Source organism: Ambystoma mexicanum, chromosome 3q (genome assembly GCF_040938575.1).
Source record: "Ambystoma mexicanum isolate Mex_15411 chromosome 3q, UKY_AmexF1_1, whole genome shotgun sequence".
Taxonomy (NCBI): Eukaryota; Metazoa; Chordata; class Amphibia; order Caudata; family Ambystomatidae; genus Ambystoma; species Ambystoma mexicanum.
In genome coordinates this window covers 448,458,560-448,472,731 of record NC_090926.1, presented here as the reverse complement: position 1 = coordinate 448,472,731, position 14,172 = coordinate 448,458,560, and the positions used below count along the sequence as shown (strand labels likewise).

Genomic DNA, 14,172 nt, shown 5'->3' with positions numbered 1-14,172 from the left:
GCTGGGGGACTCCTCCAGGCACTTCAACTGTTTACTCCCATTTTAATATTTTAGGAAATCAATGTAAAATGTATGTTAGCCTAGCTGCCAATAGTGCATCAACGTTCACGGTTGGTGTCATTTACTGAATGCCATTGCATAGACTGCCTTTAAAGCAAAGAGGAACTAGAGCGAGAAAAACAATGCACGTGCACTTTATGTATGCATTTGTTCAATCTCGAGTGCAGAATCTATGTAGATCCCTTGCATGCTTCCCTCTCTGATAGTGAACATGGAGGTTTGATCGTAGAGGAATTGGTTCAGTGTGTTACTAGGAAGGTGCACTTCCTTCCACTTTTCTTTAGAAGCTGCCATCATAAGGTGTCTCTACTCTCCCCGTCATTCCAGAATCATGGGAAGGAGATCAGTCTGCAGCTAAACTTCGGAGCATGTTCGGTAATAAGTCTCACTTCTAAGGTATTATTTAAACTGGCAACCCGTTTGGTTGTGGTGGGTGGAATTTTGTATGGTGCAATTGACATTAGCATCTAGCTAGAAGGACAATCAGGAACCATGAAATGCAGGTGAAAATTGCTGGTGACCACCCGCATTCATGCCTGCTGGCCAGCACCTTCCTCACCGGGCCGCTTCTTCTTGAAGCACCTTATCCCCGGGCATGAATCTGCCTTTTCCCACTCTCTCCCTCTATCTTCTCCACCCCCTTCCAGGCCAGACTCCTTGTCCCAGCTTCAACAGTTGACCACATAACTTGATGCAGCACTAAGAGGGTACACCAATAGCTGTTTCACACTGTGCAAAGGACAAGTGAGGGCAACAGTATCGGAGGTGGCAGAAGACGGCCTTCACATGAAGCTTTGACCACACGTGGTCTCCGGATTTCCACTGCTTCCTTAGTACCACTTCTCTCTCTCTGTCAGGCCCATTCATTGGCCAGTTCTGCCTCCCTACGAGAGGCGTTTCCATGCACAGACGGCACTTTCCATACAAATGAGCTCTATGATATAACTTCTAAGTCCCTCATTCACCATTTCCCAGTCTGAAATAGTGATGCAATGTTCCATGATTAATTCGCATCTCAAAAGAGCAGATTTTGCCATTATTATTCCAGGATTCTCAACTGGGCCCGTAAAAAGCAAGAACAGCTCATTCAGTCCTGCTCTTTCCCTTGACTTCTGGTGCTCATAATCCTTTTTTCCTGGTGGCAAAGGCAAGACCACTTGGAACCTCTTAAACGTATGGGGATAAAAGAACAGGACACCTGGGATGCAGCCCCTTGAGATCCTTGTTGGATTTGGAACGCAAGTATCATATCTCATATCCTACCTTCTTTAATTCATTCCTGACAAACGTCAATAGCCTCGTTTTATAAAACTTGTGAATCCAACCCCCAGGTGCACACGAGCATAGAGCGAAAGCAGGAGCTGAACCACGCCCCCGATAGTGTGCCCCATTGAAAAATATACCAAATTCTGTACAAACGAGTTCGCCATTGTCAAAGTCGCCCTCGGAGTAAGCAGGAAAAACACATTCAAAATATGAATGTGGATTATGCTGGAATGGAAGGAGAGACAATCAATCAGCAGGAGGCAGTCAGATCACACAATGGATCATGACCCAGAGGGGATCAGAATGGCAGTGCTGTTATTGACATCATAGGAGAGTAGCACTAACACCAGCATGCAAAAGATCAAAGCATCATCAGAACCTCATGCACGCCGCCAGGCCGATACTCACAAAAAACATGGACAGCGTCCTTCGCGCGTGCAGGCGACGCTGGAAAACAATAGAAAGGATAACAGGGGGCAGGAAGGTGGGGGAGCAGAAGTACAGAGTGTTGACGAATAGGGCGGGAGGAGGAAAGAAAAAAGAGGGAGGAAGAAAAAGGCGAAGAAACAAAGTGGAAAACAATAAAAACAAGAGAAACATAAAGGTACAGAAGAAGAGAGGTCATAAGTCTTTAAGCACATAATCTCTTACCATTCAGAGAAAAAGCAAACACATGGACATTCTTATCCAAGTAGCATGTTCAGTGCACTCCAGGCTTGCTCATTCCTTCCCCACAATACACTCTCACCCCTGTCCTTCTGGCACCCCACAAATCATATAGAAATGACATTAGATTAGACAAAACATCATGCAATGAGCCACAAAGTGGCAACTTACTTCTCTGCAGGTAAAAGGGAGACAATGGGCCTCATTACACGGACGGCGGTGGACCAAGGTGCTGTTAGCACCTTGGTCCATGCCGGTAAAATACCGGCACCGCCTTGGTGGAAAGGGGAATTACCGCCCTATTCCAAGGTTGGTGGGGCGGTAATTCCCCCTTCCCCCATTGCCCTTCCCCATTCCCATTTTTGCCCCATAGGGAATAATGGGAATGGGGAAGGTGCTAATTACGGCACCGCAAATTGCGGTACTGTAATTAGCTCCCTGGTCCCTTTGCGGGTTGGTTTTTAAGGCCTGCAAAAAGCAGGCGTTAAAGTCTCCAACCCGCAAAGGGACCTCGTAGTAAGGCGGTAAGGGTTAACGGTCACTGGTACCATTAACGGTAACCATTAACCCTTACCGCCGTCCGTGTAATGAGGCCCATTATCTTCAGAAAAACGTTACTTACAACACTAGAAGGACTATTACTTTGTATAAGTTCAGAATCACTTGCTGTGCATATTGTCTGGAGTATACCAGTTGTTTTTCCAAAGTGAAAGTAGCCGTCGAAAGACATGTTCCTGTCACAGTACTCCCTTAGATATATTGTTTTCTGTGTTCTTGCAGTTGTGTGTCAAAGAGAGGGGACTGATGAGTAGCGTTATGCTTTCTTGTGGTAACTCGTGTGATAATGGTATTAAGGGGAAAAATCGTATGCAAACATCCCCGACCAAGTCCTCAATAGTGCACTGCCCATTGACCCTCATTGTGGCTATTGGGAGAGAAAGCTACGTCAATTTGTGCTTGTATTTGTGACAAAGATCTTCAGTTAGCATTTCCCACTTGTGGAAGATGTGTTCAAGTACTTCTTTGTTGGACTCCCATTGATGCTCTTGTAGTAAATGTCTGCTTAAGCTTGTACTGGGAGGATAGCTCAGTGGCAATGTGTTCGCCATAGAAACAAGACGCGATCCCCGGGTCCACGCTTAAAAAAACCTGGGTATTAAGCGGGTTATAAATACACAACTAAGAGACATATTCCTGTAAAAGTGCCTCGATGCCCCCGGGGTGTGTGAATGCTTTAAAAATGTAAATAAATAAAAATAAAGCTGGCCGCTCGGCAGTTGTCTTTATCTGGAACACCCTGTCTCTGGAGATGTTCCCCTGTCAAAATGCATCAGTGCCATATCTATTGTGCTGCTCATGAGAGTGCTAGGAAGTGTGTTCCGCCTTGTTGTTTTAAGTAAAACAATGCTGGGGTGTTGTCTGTTCTGATGGGAATTCTTTTGTTTGCTATTTGTGCTTGAAAACTCAGGACAGCTTTGTAAACTGCCATCTCGGAAGGATAGCTCAGTGGCAACGTGCTCGCTTTGGAAGCAAGACGATGCAGAGCAACACAAGTTTGATCCCCAGGTCTGCGCTTAGAAACCTCTGGGTATTAAGCGCGTTATTGAATAACCTATCATATCATACCATGAGCTCGAGGACATTGAGCTGCTTTAGTGCCTCTGAGCAGTCCATAGTCCTCTGGCTTGAAGCTTGTTGTGATGTGCTCGCCAGTTTTGCATGTTTATATCTGTGATAATGGTTACTTGCATTGGGGGATTTGGAAGGGTTTTCTTCGTAAGCGATTTTCTTGTTTCCACCAATTCTGTGTCTTGATACCCAATTTGGATATCGCCACTAGATCCTCCCAGTCTGGTATGGCATGTGATCATTAAGTGTTTAACCATTTTGTACTGGTCTCATGTGGAGTCTTGCACTTGATGCACAACACCATTATGTCCTCCATTTTCATGAGTTTCCTTCCTGTTACTCTATTTTGTGACTTGTAAAGGGGACTTGCTGTTGGGAAAGCTTGCATTCTTTTCTTTGATGGGGATGCCCCAGCTTTTGCTCTGTTTATTTGCGCTTCTAGCAATATCTTTATCTGATCTGGATTAAGACTGGACTTTGTCACATTTATCGGTAACCCTAACATATGCAACAGCGTTATGATGGTTTGTGTGTGCTTGCTGTGTTGCTTGACACTGTTTCCTGTTATGAGCCAGTCACCCAGCTATGGGGAAACTTGTATTCCACTGCCAAAACCTGGGTGAATATACATGGTTCTGATGCTATTTCAAAAGGCAATACATTAAACTGGCAGTGTGTGGAACCCTCCTTAAGTCTGAGATATCTTCTGGGTTTCTGGAGCATGGACATTTTAAAGTATGGAAATTCCATGTTTAATTTTGTCTTGTATATTTGCTTCTTGAGAGGATGAATTACCTCTTTTTATGTTGCCATCCTGAACCTCACATCCCGAATTTTTCGCTTGGCTAAGGTCAAGGACTGGTTCCATCAGGAGGTCTTTATTTAGGCACCAAGAATAATATTGAGTAGACGACTTTGTTGTACTCAACACTCATGCTGGGGTACTTCCTCTATGACCCCCTTTTTTAGTAGGGCGGATAGCTCCTGTTCTAAAAATCACTAGTGAACTGGCTTTGTTGTTTAGGGACACAAATTGAACTCTATGCAATATTCGTCTCTTACAATGTCCAGCACCCACTTGCCGGACGTTATTGCTTCCAATGCATGGATGAAATGTTTGATTCTTCCCCATACTGAGTGAGAAAATGCAATCATTCACAGAATCCCACAACCTGCTTGCTTAGTGTCAATCCGATTTATCACATACCCTTCTCCTAAAGACCTGGCCTCCTGCTCTAGGGTCATAAGCTTGGTGAAAACCAATAGCCTCTCCCATATATGGAAGAGGTTACTTAGTTAGGGTTTCCCAATTGTTAGGGAGAATGTTCATTTCTATGCTAATTCCCTCCAACCTTAGAGACCCTCAGCTCTTTTGATACGACAGCTTCTCTAATTATTTGTCTTTCATGCCAAGCCATACTGCCTTGAGTGTCTCAGCTTCTGATTTAAACCAGCTAACATCTACATCATAGTGGGAACCGCAAATGGGTGCTCTAGAACATGGAAGCTCTAAGATCCTATGCTTAACATCTAGACCAGAAAGTGGAACCACAACTACTATCCTCCGCAGATACCATGGAAATAAACTTTGGTGATTCGGTCCACTGTGTATAATGCTGGACTGATGAGATTGATTTAGACTCAAGCTAATTCTCCATGTTGTCCCATGAGATGTTCAGCAAGGTATTCTACTTTCTCTCACAAAGACCCACCCAGCTGGCAGCTTGCAGAATCCTACTACACCTGTGACTCTTTAGGATCTTTGCAACTCTATTTCATGACTGAATATATAGCTCTCATACTTGTAGCCAGACAACCAAGTACTTCACACATATCTGGGAGTCAGTTTTGGTGCAAACCCAATGTTGTTTAATGTATTTGCAACTCTACTTAATGCATTAAAACCCCTACATTCCTGGTGGCAAAGGAGATTAATGCGTTCCTGCTAAGGGGGCACACTGCCCCTATAGGGAGGGATCTGATAGGCCTAGGCTGGTAAGATGGTTGCTAAGAAGGCCAATTATGCTATACATCATGCTGCTGGTGGCTTACTACTGTTTCACTGTAATAATGACTAGTTCTTTTACAAACACATTCACGCACACCTCCATGTAACAACCACAGCCCACCACTACTCTTCTGTCCAAATGTATTCCAAGCAACAAGCTTCAAAGGCTTGGCAGGACTCACCAGTGTCTGGTTGGCGGACAGCATGGTGGACTGGGTGTCATCTCCACGGATCGGAACCAGGGGCATGGTGCCAAATTTCTGTTTACTCAGGTCTGAGGCGGAGCGACGCCTCAGAATCACAGGCTGGAGGTCATCGTGCTGTCAAAAAACAGGCAATAATGCAATGCTGATTATATTAGAGTAATTAGAATGGATGAGCAATCACTTGGCGCCATGGGAGGGAATCATTGCTGAAATCAAACCATGTCCAATGAAGAAATAGTTCTTGTTTTAAACAACCAGTGATTAACTCGAGTAGCTGGGAAAGGTCTCCACAACATACCTGCAGTTTGAGAATGCTTGTGATCCAGTCCCACATCTCGAGCTGTGCTGCACAGCACAGGCACCTGCAAAGACAACAGAGCCACCTGCTCATCTCAGTGCTCATTACACCACAATATAATGTGTCAGAGGTACAGACATTTGACCCATCTAAGTGGGGGGATCCCACAGCATGCAGACAGTGGCAATGAACAGTGCCGCAGATCTTCTGGAACGGATGCTAGAAGATGTCTGGTGAGAACATAATAAAGTAATCAGGTGAACTATTGTGGTTTGGATGATTATGGGCTGGGATGGAATCACGCAGAGTGAATGAAATGACATTTTACAGACAATCTAAATACATGCCCAAAAGAGGTTGTGGTGAGGATGATGGGTGCTCACTGGAGTATGCTTTAGAAAGCAGGATGGGATCAACTGTCAGGGAGGAAGAAGGCATTGAATTGTAGCCTGCAGAGTAGATGATGAGTGCATTTTTTCGGATCCAGTGGAAAACAGGATGTAAGTAGCTAATACAGCGTGAAAGTGGAAATGATAAAGGTATGAGATCCCACTGCATGGAGACCACCGATGCAGAAACAGGAACAATCTTCTGGAGTAGGAGACATCCGGGATAGGCCCTGTAATGGGCATGTTATAGCCTTGGGGACGGGACCTTATGGGGGGTGCTAGTGGTGGCACAGTATAGGATCCTGTGATTTGGGTTTATACAACAAAAAGCCTTGGATAAGAGCCAGCAGTGGGCATGACAATGGGATGGGCTCATATGAAGATGAACATGCAAAGCGTGTACAAAGGCTTGGGGTGGGGCAATGGATTCATAGGATAGGCCCATGGTTAAATGCACAGAAGTCTCCTGAAGTGATATAGATGTATGATGATTCCTGAAACTTATTTCACAGATGAAGTTGCACTCTATGTTCAAAGAACTGTCACAGAACCACATAGAGGTGAATAAACTGAAGAAATACTCACAGATGCTGTTTGTCCAAATACAAGGTGAAACCCCACCTGGATTTCGGGGAGCAAAAGAAACACAAGCAATGTTACTGAGAGTGAGAGAGAGTGAGACTGAGCGAATGCATGTGTATGAGAGAGAACGAGAGGGAGGGAGAGGGAGAGAAGGAAGAGGAGGGAGATGGAGAGGAAGAGGGAAAGGGTAGAGGGAGAGGGGCAGGGGGACAGCACGAGGGAGAGAAAAAGAGGGAGAGAGAGAGGGAGAGAGAGAGAGAGAGAAAGAAGACTATTCAATTTGAGCCAAGTCACACATGCCGCAACATCACCTAGTAATCATCGCTAAAAGTTCACCTTCAGTTCAGAGCCACAACAGCAAGGGACTGTGGGTATGCAAATGAGCTCAAATGCAATATTTTTGCTCCATATAATGCCTTTGTCTAAGATGGCAGTGCTACTTTATTCATGGCTTAATCAACCTAAGACAGACATTTCTCAAGACTGCAGACAGCTACATACCGGATTTCACCCTTATTAGGAATCATCAGTATACTATAGTTTGTCAGCCTTGTAGTTGGAGCGTTGGGGCATGTTCACAAAGATCAGTAAACGCACAAACCACAAGACTGTTAGACTATATACTACAGGAATAGAAAGGAGTTGGAACTATATTAATGGAAGTGAATAGGATTAATTAGCGAAAGATAATTGGGAAACACTTGGGAATTTGGATGTGGCAATCAGTGCCACAATTTAAACTGAGAATGGGGGTGTGATTTTGTTTAAAAGAGAAAGCTTTCCTCTCATGTGTTAGCTGTAGGATGTGAGTGGGTACAGATTATAGAATAGGTGTGAGTGCCAAAGTACTAATCTATATTTCTGGCATGAGGCCTTGTGTTTTTCACTTTTATCTGACCGGTTTGCCAAATGTTCACCTGTTGAGTCTTCAACTCTAAGACCGCCTCATTACAAGTTAGCCGGTCCGTATTTAACAGTGCCAGTAGAACCATACTGGCACAGTTTCCGGACCGGCTAAATACGAGTTCTGCGGCCGTTGGTGTTACACCTGCCAGGTCTGCCCTGGTGGGCGTAACGCCACCGGCCGCAGACAGACGTGGAAACACTGCATGGTGCCAGTGTTTCCACGGCCCCCATTCCCGTGGAGTCCTCAGAAATGGGGAGTAATGGAAGGCTAAAACCGGAATTACCAGACCACAATCCCGGAGCTGGTAATTTATTCCAAGTCCAGCAGCAACCTGACGGTTTTTCCAGCTCGGTTACCGTCGGACTTGGAATGAGCCAGCAATCCAGAATGTGACCCTGAGTGACCTTAAGCTTCTCCGTGTTCGGGTGCCCCAAATGCACCTTGTTTTCGGTGTGATGGTTTTTGCATAGCTGGCTGGGCAGACTCCATTCTTTGATGGCAGCTCTTGTGAATTCGAGAGGGTTCCAACCTGCCAGAGTAGCCTTACAGGGAAGAGGTGCAGAAACCCAGTACAGAGTCCAACAGCCAGACACTGTCTCCTACATGACAGAAGGGAAACCCCACTTTGCCATTGATGATTACGGCTACTGTCTGCCTCAGTGAGTGTAGGCTACAGTTGCCTACACCGGATGTGGCCTGTTTTATGTACAGTGCTTGGATCCGACTTGAAAACACATCTAGACAGAAAGCATGGGATGATGCCAGCCAATGCCGAATGGCACAGCCACCAGGGTGGGCACCAGAGGTTTAAATGGCTGCAACCCTGCGATTGAGTGTGGAGCTGGAGTTCCTTTTTGGACCCTGCTTAAACCAAGGTAGAAGATACTGAACTGGTTAGTGCAGTATTTTCCAAGACATGATATGATAGGACATTTCTACTGACTAGCGGGAACTGAGGAACCGGCAATGTCTTCCTCTAATGAAGTTGGCATAAGTTGGCCTAAAAGCTGCAAGGACCCCCTGCGCATAAAGACGCCTTTCCAGCGAGACCATCCATGGACTGGACTTGTAGAGGCAGAAACCCCAGACAAACAAAAACAGCTGCACTTCCCAGTGTGTTACTGACAACTGTACCAATCACTGATTCACTGATGATCTGGCACAACTATATTTCTGTCTCTTGTCCATCCCTGTGTGATGCTCTTAAGGTTACGTGGCGTGACGAATGTGAATATTTCACGTGTTGCCCTACAAAGGTGCTTTTACATCCTGTGGCTAATTTTGCAATCTCACTTGACATTTGTGATGTAGAATGCATCATTTCGATCCCTTATTTCAGAAAATATATTGTTCTGGTGTGTGGCTATAATCCATTGAGCTTTCAGGCTTCCACAAGCAAGCGCAGCGAAGCCACCAATAGCGGCATACAGGCGCTATACAAGACCACTTCCATTACATTGCACACTTGATTTGCTGGCACTAATTTGGGGAATTCATTTAGACCCCTCCATTTTAAACATCCATGAGCTGCCACAGCATATTATGCTCTTAATTCTCATAGGCCCAACTGTGTGATCTGCGAGAGATGCATTTTAATCCCCTTACGATGTGAGTTTGACACCCTTGGCTTAGAGCGGAGAGGATCCTGTGCCAGAGAACTTTGGAATATACAAGGTATTTCCAGACAAGGCATATGGCAGGGGCTGCAGAATGTAGATGTGAATGTACTGGGTAAAAGGCACAGCTCATTTGCTTTGCCAAGGCAATGTGTGCAAATGTTTACGTGTGTGTGTTAAACTCCCCTTATTCTCGTGGATTCATACATTCTGTGCATCTGTTACTCTGAAACACTTACTGAGATGGTGGTTTTAGCTTTTTCCGAATCCCCATGTAAACTTTTGCTGTGTCCAGAGGCCACTCCCGCTCTGGCCTGGAGCTCTAGAAAAACAGAAAAAAGCATAGGTTACTAAATACTTCATCCAAAAACTGCACAACCTATAGAAATAGACAAGTGCTTCTATATTTCATAGACCAAAGTGTGTGTGTGCGTGCACACACACAATCGCGCGCACACCTGCATCATGTCAGGGGTAAAAATTAACCAATATGTTGTTATGCAGCTGCTGCCATTTCCGTGCTTTATTTGCGCTTAATATACCAACTTAAAGTCTGCACACCAACCTTGGGAAATATAGTCCAATCCCAAAGCAAGTTCCCAAACTGAGGAAGCATGCCACATTGCCAGTGCACGTTTTTGTTTACCAAGTTTGATGAGGTGACATTTCATGCTCTAATCTCTTGGAAATGAAACCTCCTTTGCTGCTTGTAACAGATAACGGGCCTCATTACGAGTGTGCCGGTCCGGTAACAAGGGTGCTGGTAAGCCTAATGGCACCGTTGCTCCCTGACCGGCACACTACGGGTTTGCTTGACGGAGCCTCTGTGCCCGACAGGGCGGACCCTGCCGGACACAGCTGCCACAGTAAGCAAGCCTCAACGGAAGCACCGGCACCGCTATTAACGGTGCCGGTGCTTCCATGTTCCCCTTTCCCGGGACTCAAATGGGAATGGGGATTAACATTTACCAGCGCCTGACTTCCCGGGAATGCTGGGGTCATAATCTCCCAGTGATTCCGGCAAGCCAAGCGCCAGTAAATATTGCAAGTCCGGCGGCAACCACCGCCAGACTTGTAATGAGGTCCAATGTGTTATCCTCCTGCTGCTGGAGCTCTATGATGGTGCCTTATATTTTCTTGCAGCAGACCTCTCTCTAGCCAGATACCAACAGGATAGACCAGAAACCATCATGGGGGCCCATACAGACCAGCGGGAAAGGGCATCCATACACACTCACAAGCACATATACACCAATCCACAACCACATACAACAGCCCATTTAGGAGCAAGAAAACAACAAGGGAGCCCAAGAACCAACCAGATTGCCCAGACATCACCCCAGGTGCTCAGAGGCCAATTTGGTTGCCCAGACATCATCTTAAGGGACCTGAGCAGCACTGTAAGAAGCGGTTGGCAAGTGTGAATGTATAAACCAAGCTTACACTAGCCATACATCTCCACACCCCACTAGGAATTATAATTGTTTCTTTCGTTCCTTGGTTTTCCTTGGAATGTACACAGGTGGACTCCCATAAATAAAACAGGGTGAAAACTAAATAACTTTATAATATGTTTCTACCTATAAGGATAGAATTCATGTCCTGTGATATTTAGAATTGTTTTGTTTAAATGTAAAGTCTTTTTTTCAGTGGTTTGTCCTTTTGAATTGTTTAATTTTTTGTATATTTTCTTTACTTTACCTGTTTCCAATTATTATTGTTTTTTTACGGTGCATGATTTATTCTGATGCCGTTAACATGATTATAATATGTTATGTATTCAAAATTGAACCTGCTTCCAGATAATATTTTGTTAAATGACATTGAGGCTCATGCACAAAAGATTGTTTTATGTTTTTCATTAAAATAACGAGAAATACTAATTTTTGTATGATCAAGATTCTGCATTGTGTCAAATGTATATCTTCAAAGCAATGATCTTCTGATAACATTAATGACATAATTATATGCAAAGAAGAGGTTAAACACACATAACTTAGGAGCAATAGATTTAGTCTGTGGTAATCCTTGCTTAAAACAGTTTAACACACAAACTGAGGTTAGAGAAAATAAGGTGAGCATCGGTAATGGATATACCGCATCACCATTACTTTATTCCCTGTGGGGACACACTTTTGTGGTTTTTGTTGCATTCTTTCCCCAGTCTCCCACAGAGTAGGGGTTTCACCCTTCAGTATATATATCATCTTAAGGGTAAACACACAGTCGAAGGAGCGCAAATAAACCAACTAAGTTGCCCAAATACCAAAGCATCATAACAACACCCGCTAATGTGCATTTGCAACAAATTAAGGCCTCATATATTAATTCTATTCAAGTACCCATGCATGAACTAGTCAGGAAAAACACAAGGGCTCTATGAGAACTTGATGTCACACACGAACAGAAGAGCCAATTCATTAGCTTGCCAACATCCCTACCTCAGGAGCCCATCTCAAATGCACATAGGGAAACACAGGGCCTATATGAACACTTTAAACACTTGAAAGCCTAGCATCAACTCAAAAGGCTATCCGGGCAACCTGAGAGCTCACATATTAACTGGTGAGCTCTAATACCTGTTTGAAAACACATGTACCAACGTGAGTACCTACACTGCACATTTAGAGCCCATACACTAATTCGAGTGCCCATACAGCAACATTGACAGAAACAAGGAAATAACATGCAAACACATAGGGCCTCATTCCGAGTACGGCGCTAACCAATGGCGCTATTAACGCCTTGGTTGACGCCGTACCCGGACCGGCAGCGCCTTGGTGGATGGCGGAATCACCGCCCCATTCCAAGGTTGGCGGGGCGGTAATTCCCCATTCACCAAGGCTCTTCCCCATTCCCAAATGAGCCCCCATAGGGCTCAATGGGAATGGGGAAGATGCAAATAACGGTGACCGTTCATTACGGTCACCGTTATTGGCTTGGAGGCCCCTTTGCGCCCTCGACTTTAACACCTGCTCAAAGCAGGCGTTAAGGGCGAGGGCGTAGAGGGAACTCGGAGTATGGCGGTAAGGGATTACCGCCACCGGTCTCGTTACCGGTGGCCGCTATCCCTTACCGCCATACTCGGAATGAGGCCCATAATCTCTTGTTCTCATGCATTAGTGCAGGAAATAATAATAGTAAATAATAATAGTACAGTACTAATAATAATTTAATAATACCCACACATATTTACAATTCAGTGATATGAGAAGATATGTTAATTCTTCTGGTACTCCTCGACATACAGTGAATGTAAATGCACTTCCTATATGTGCCAAGCTCCATACCTTTGCGCTCCCACCTACCCAGCAGATGCGCTCGTGCCTACTCGCCACCCACATAATAAATGCTGCTCCACAAGCCTGCACGCGGTCAGAACAGGTCAACCGACCTTTCAGCGTTACCTTTTTCTCTTTCAGCAGCAACAGTTTCCTGTCTCGTATTACAAAGTATCTTTCTTGAAACTTGCACCCCAAGAGTTTGGGGGGTTCCTCTCGGCACTTTAGTAGTCCACACTTGGGGCCCTCCCGCTTGGTCCCTAGAGGAAAGAGAAGATATTTTGTCAAAAACAAGGGAAACGGCAATGATATACAAATGAACAACAAAGCAATGAATTCTGTTTTTGAAGTTGTTTATAATGAAACTCGGGAAGCTTTGCCAAGGCCTGCTTCTGGCTCCAGTACTGCTAGTTCGACCCAAGGCCATGCAGGGGACTTTGGCGTGAGTGATGTGTATCTTAGAGAGTCCAGCCAGGCTTGCACATCCTGCCTAACACCCAGAAACTCCCCAACATATTAATACATGCATGCAGCGATTGGTATTTTAATGCCTGACCTCGATGAGAAAAATAACTAATTTCAGAAAGAAAAGATGCAACCTCCAAGTGGTCAATCACTGAGTACTTTCCCTTCTGCAACAAGTCCACCTGGTTAGAAAAGGCATCCACCACCAGCTCCTCACACCCCTTGCTCCAGACCAAAAGGCTGAGCTACACATAAACCTTAGAAAAATGAACTATATGAATGATAGGTATTATGTCCTTGCCGTAGGTAAAAATCACACTGCACACAGGTGCACACAGTTGTATCCAAGAATTCTTCTTTATTTTTAAGTTCCTTCTCATGCAGCCCCAGATTTTCTCCTATGCCTGCTGCCTCCCATCCGTTCAAACCCAAACATTCCAACCCAGTAACAACTAGACGTAAACATTCTACAAAGGAATTATATTAGAAAGGTACTGAGATCCTGCCCTCTGCCCCTTCCATAAAGTTATAATGAAACAACAAAGAAAACACGCTGATGAACAGAAGGCTCTGTGTGATGCCCACGTGTGACTCAGGCTACAAAACACCTCCTTCCATTACTCATCTCTCACACGATTTTCTCTGTCATACTTCTCCTTGGCGCTGCTTTGACCCAACAGCATCCTCTCTGAATACTTCATCTTCTATTGCTACCTCCCCATTCTCCCTGTACCTTTTCATCCAAGCTGGTTTTAATCTTGTGTTCCACTTCTTCTCTTCAAAACCTCAAATTGTGATG

At 44.8% G+C, this 14,172-nt stretch overlaps 1 protein-coding gene across 6 annotated transcripts in view; it reads right to left on the bottom strand.

Annotated features, from left to right (window-relative positions):
- ARAP3 (ArfGAP with RhoGAP domain, ankyrin repeat and PH domain 3) overlaps positions 1-14,172 on the bottom strand; it is a 582,982-nt gene that overhangs the window by 7,534 nt on the left and 561,276 nt on the right. For 5 of the 6 annotated variants that reach the window (XM_069654121.1, XM_069654122.1, XM_069654120.1 and 2 more), the window contains 6 exons: positions 13,035-13,168; positions 9,867-9,949; positions 7,108-7,143; positions 6,134-6,197; positions 5,812-5,949; positions 1,735-1,773 (listed from right to left, as the gene is read on the bottom strand). In XM_069654121.1, coding sequence (XP_069510222.1) covers positions 1,735-1,773; positions 5,812-5,949; positions 6,134-6,197; positions 7,108-7,143; positions 9,867-9,949; positions 13,035-13,168 — 494 coding nt within the window. The remainder of the gene's footprint in view (positions 1-1,734; positions 1,774-5,811; positions 5,950-6,133; positions 6,198-7,107; positions 7,144-9,866; positions 9,950-13,034; positions 13,169-14,172) is intronic. The other variant, XM_069654125.1, reaches the window with a different exon arrangement.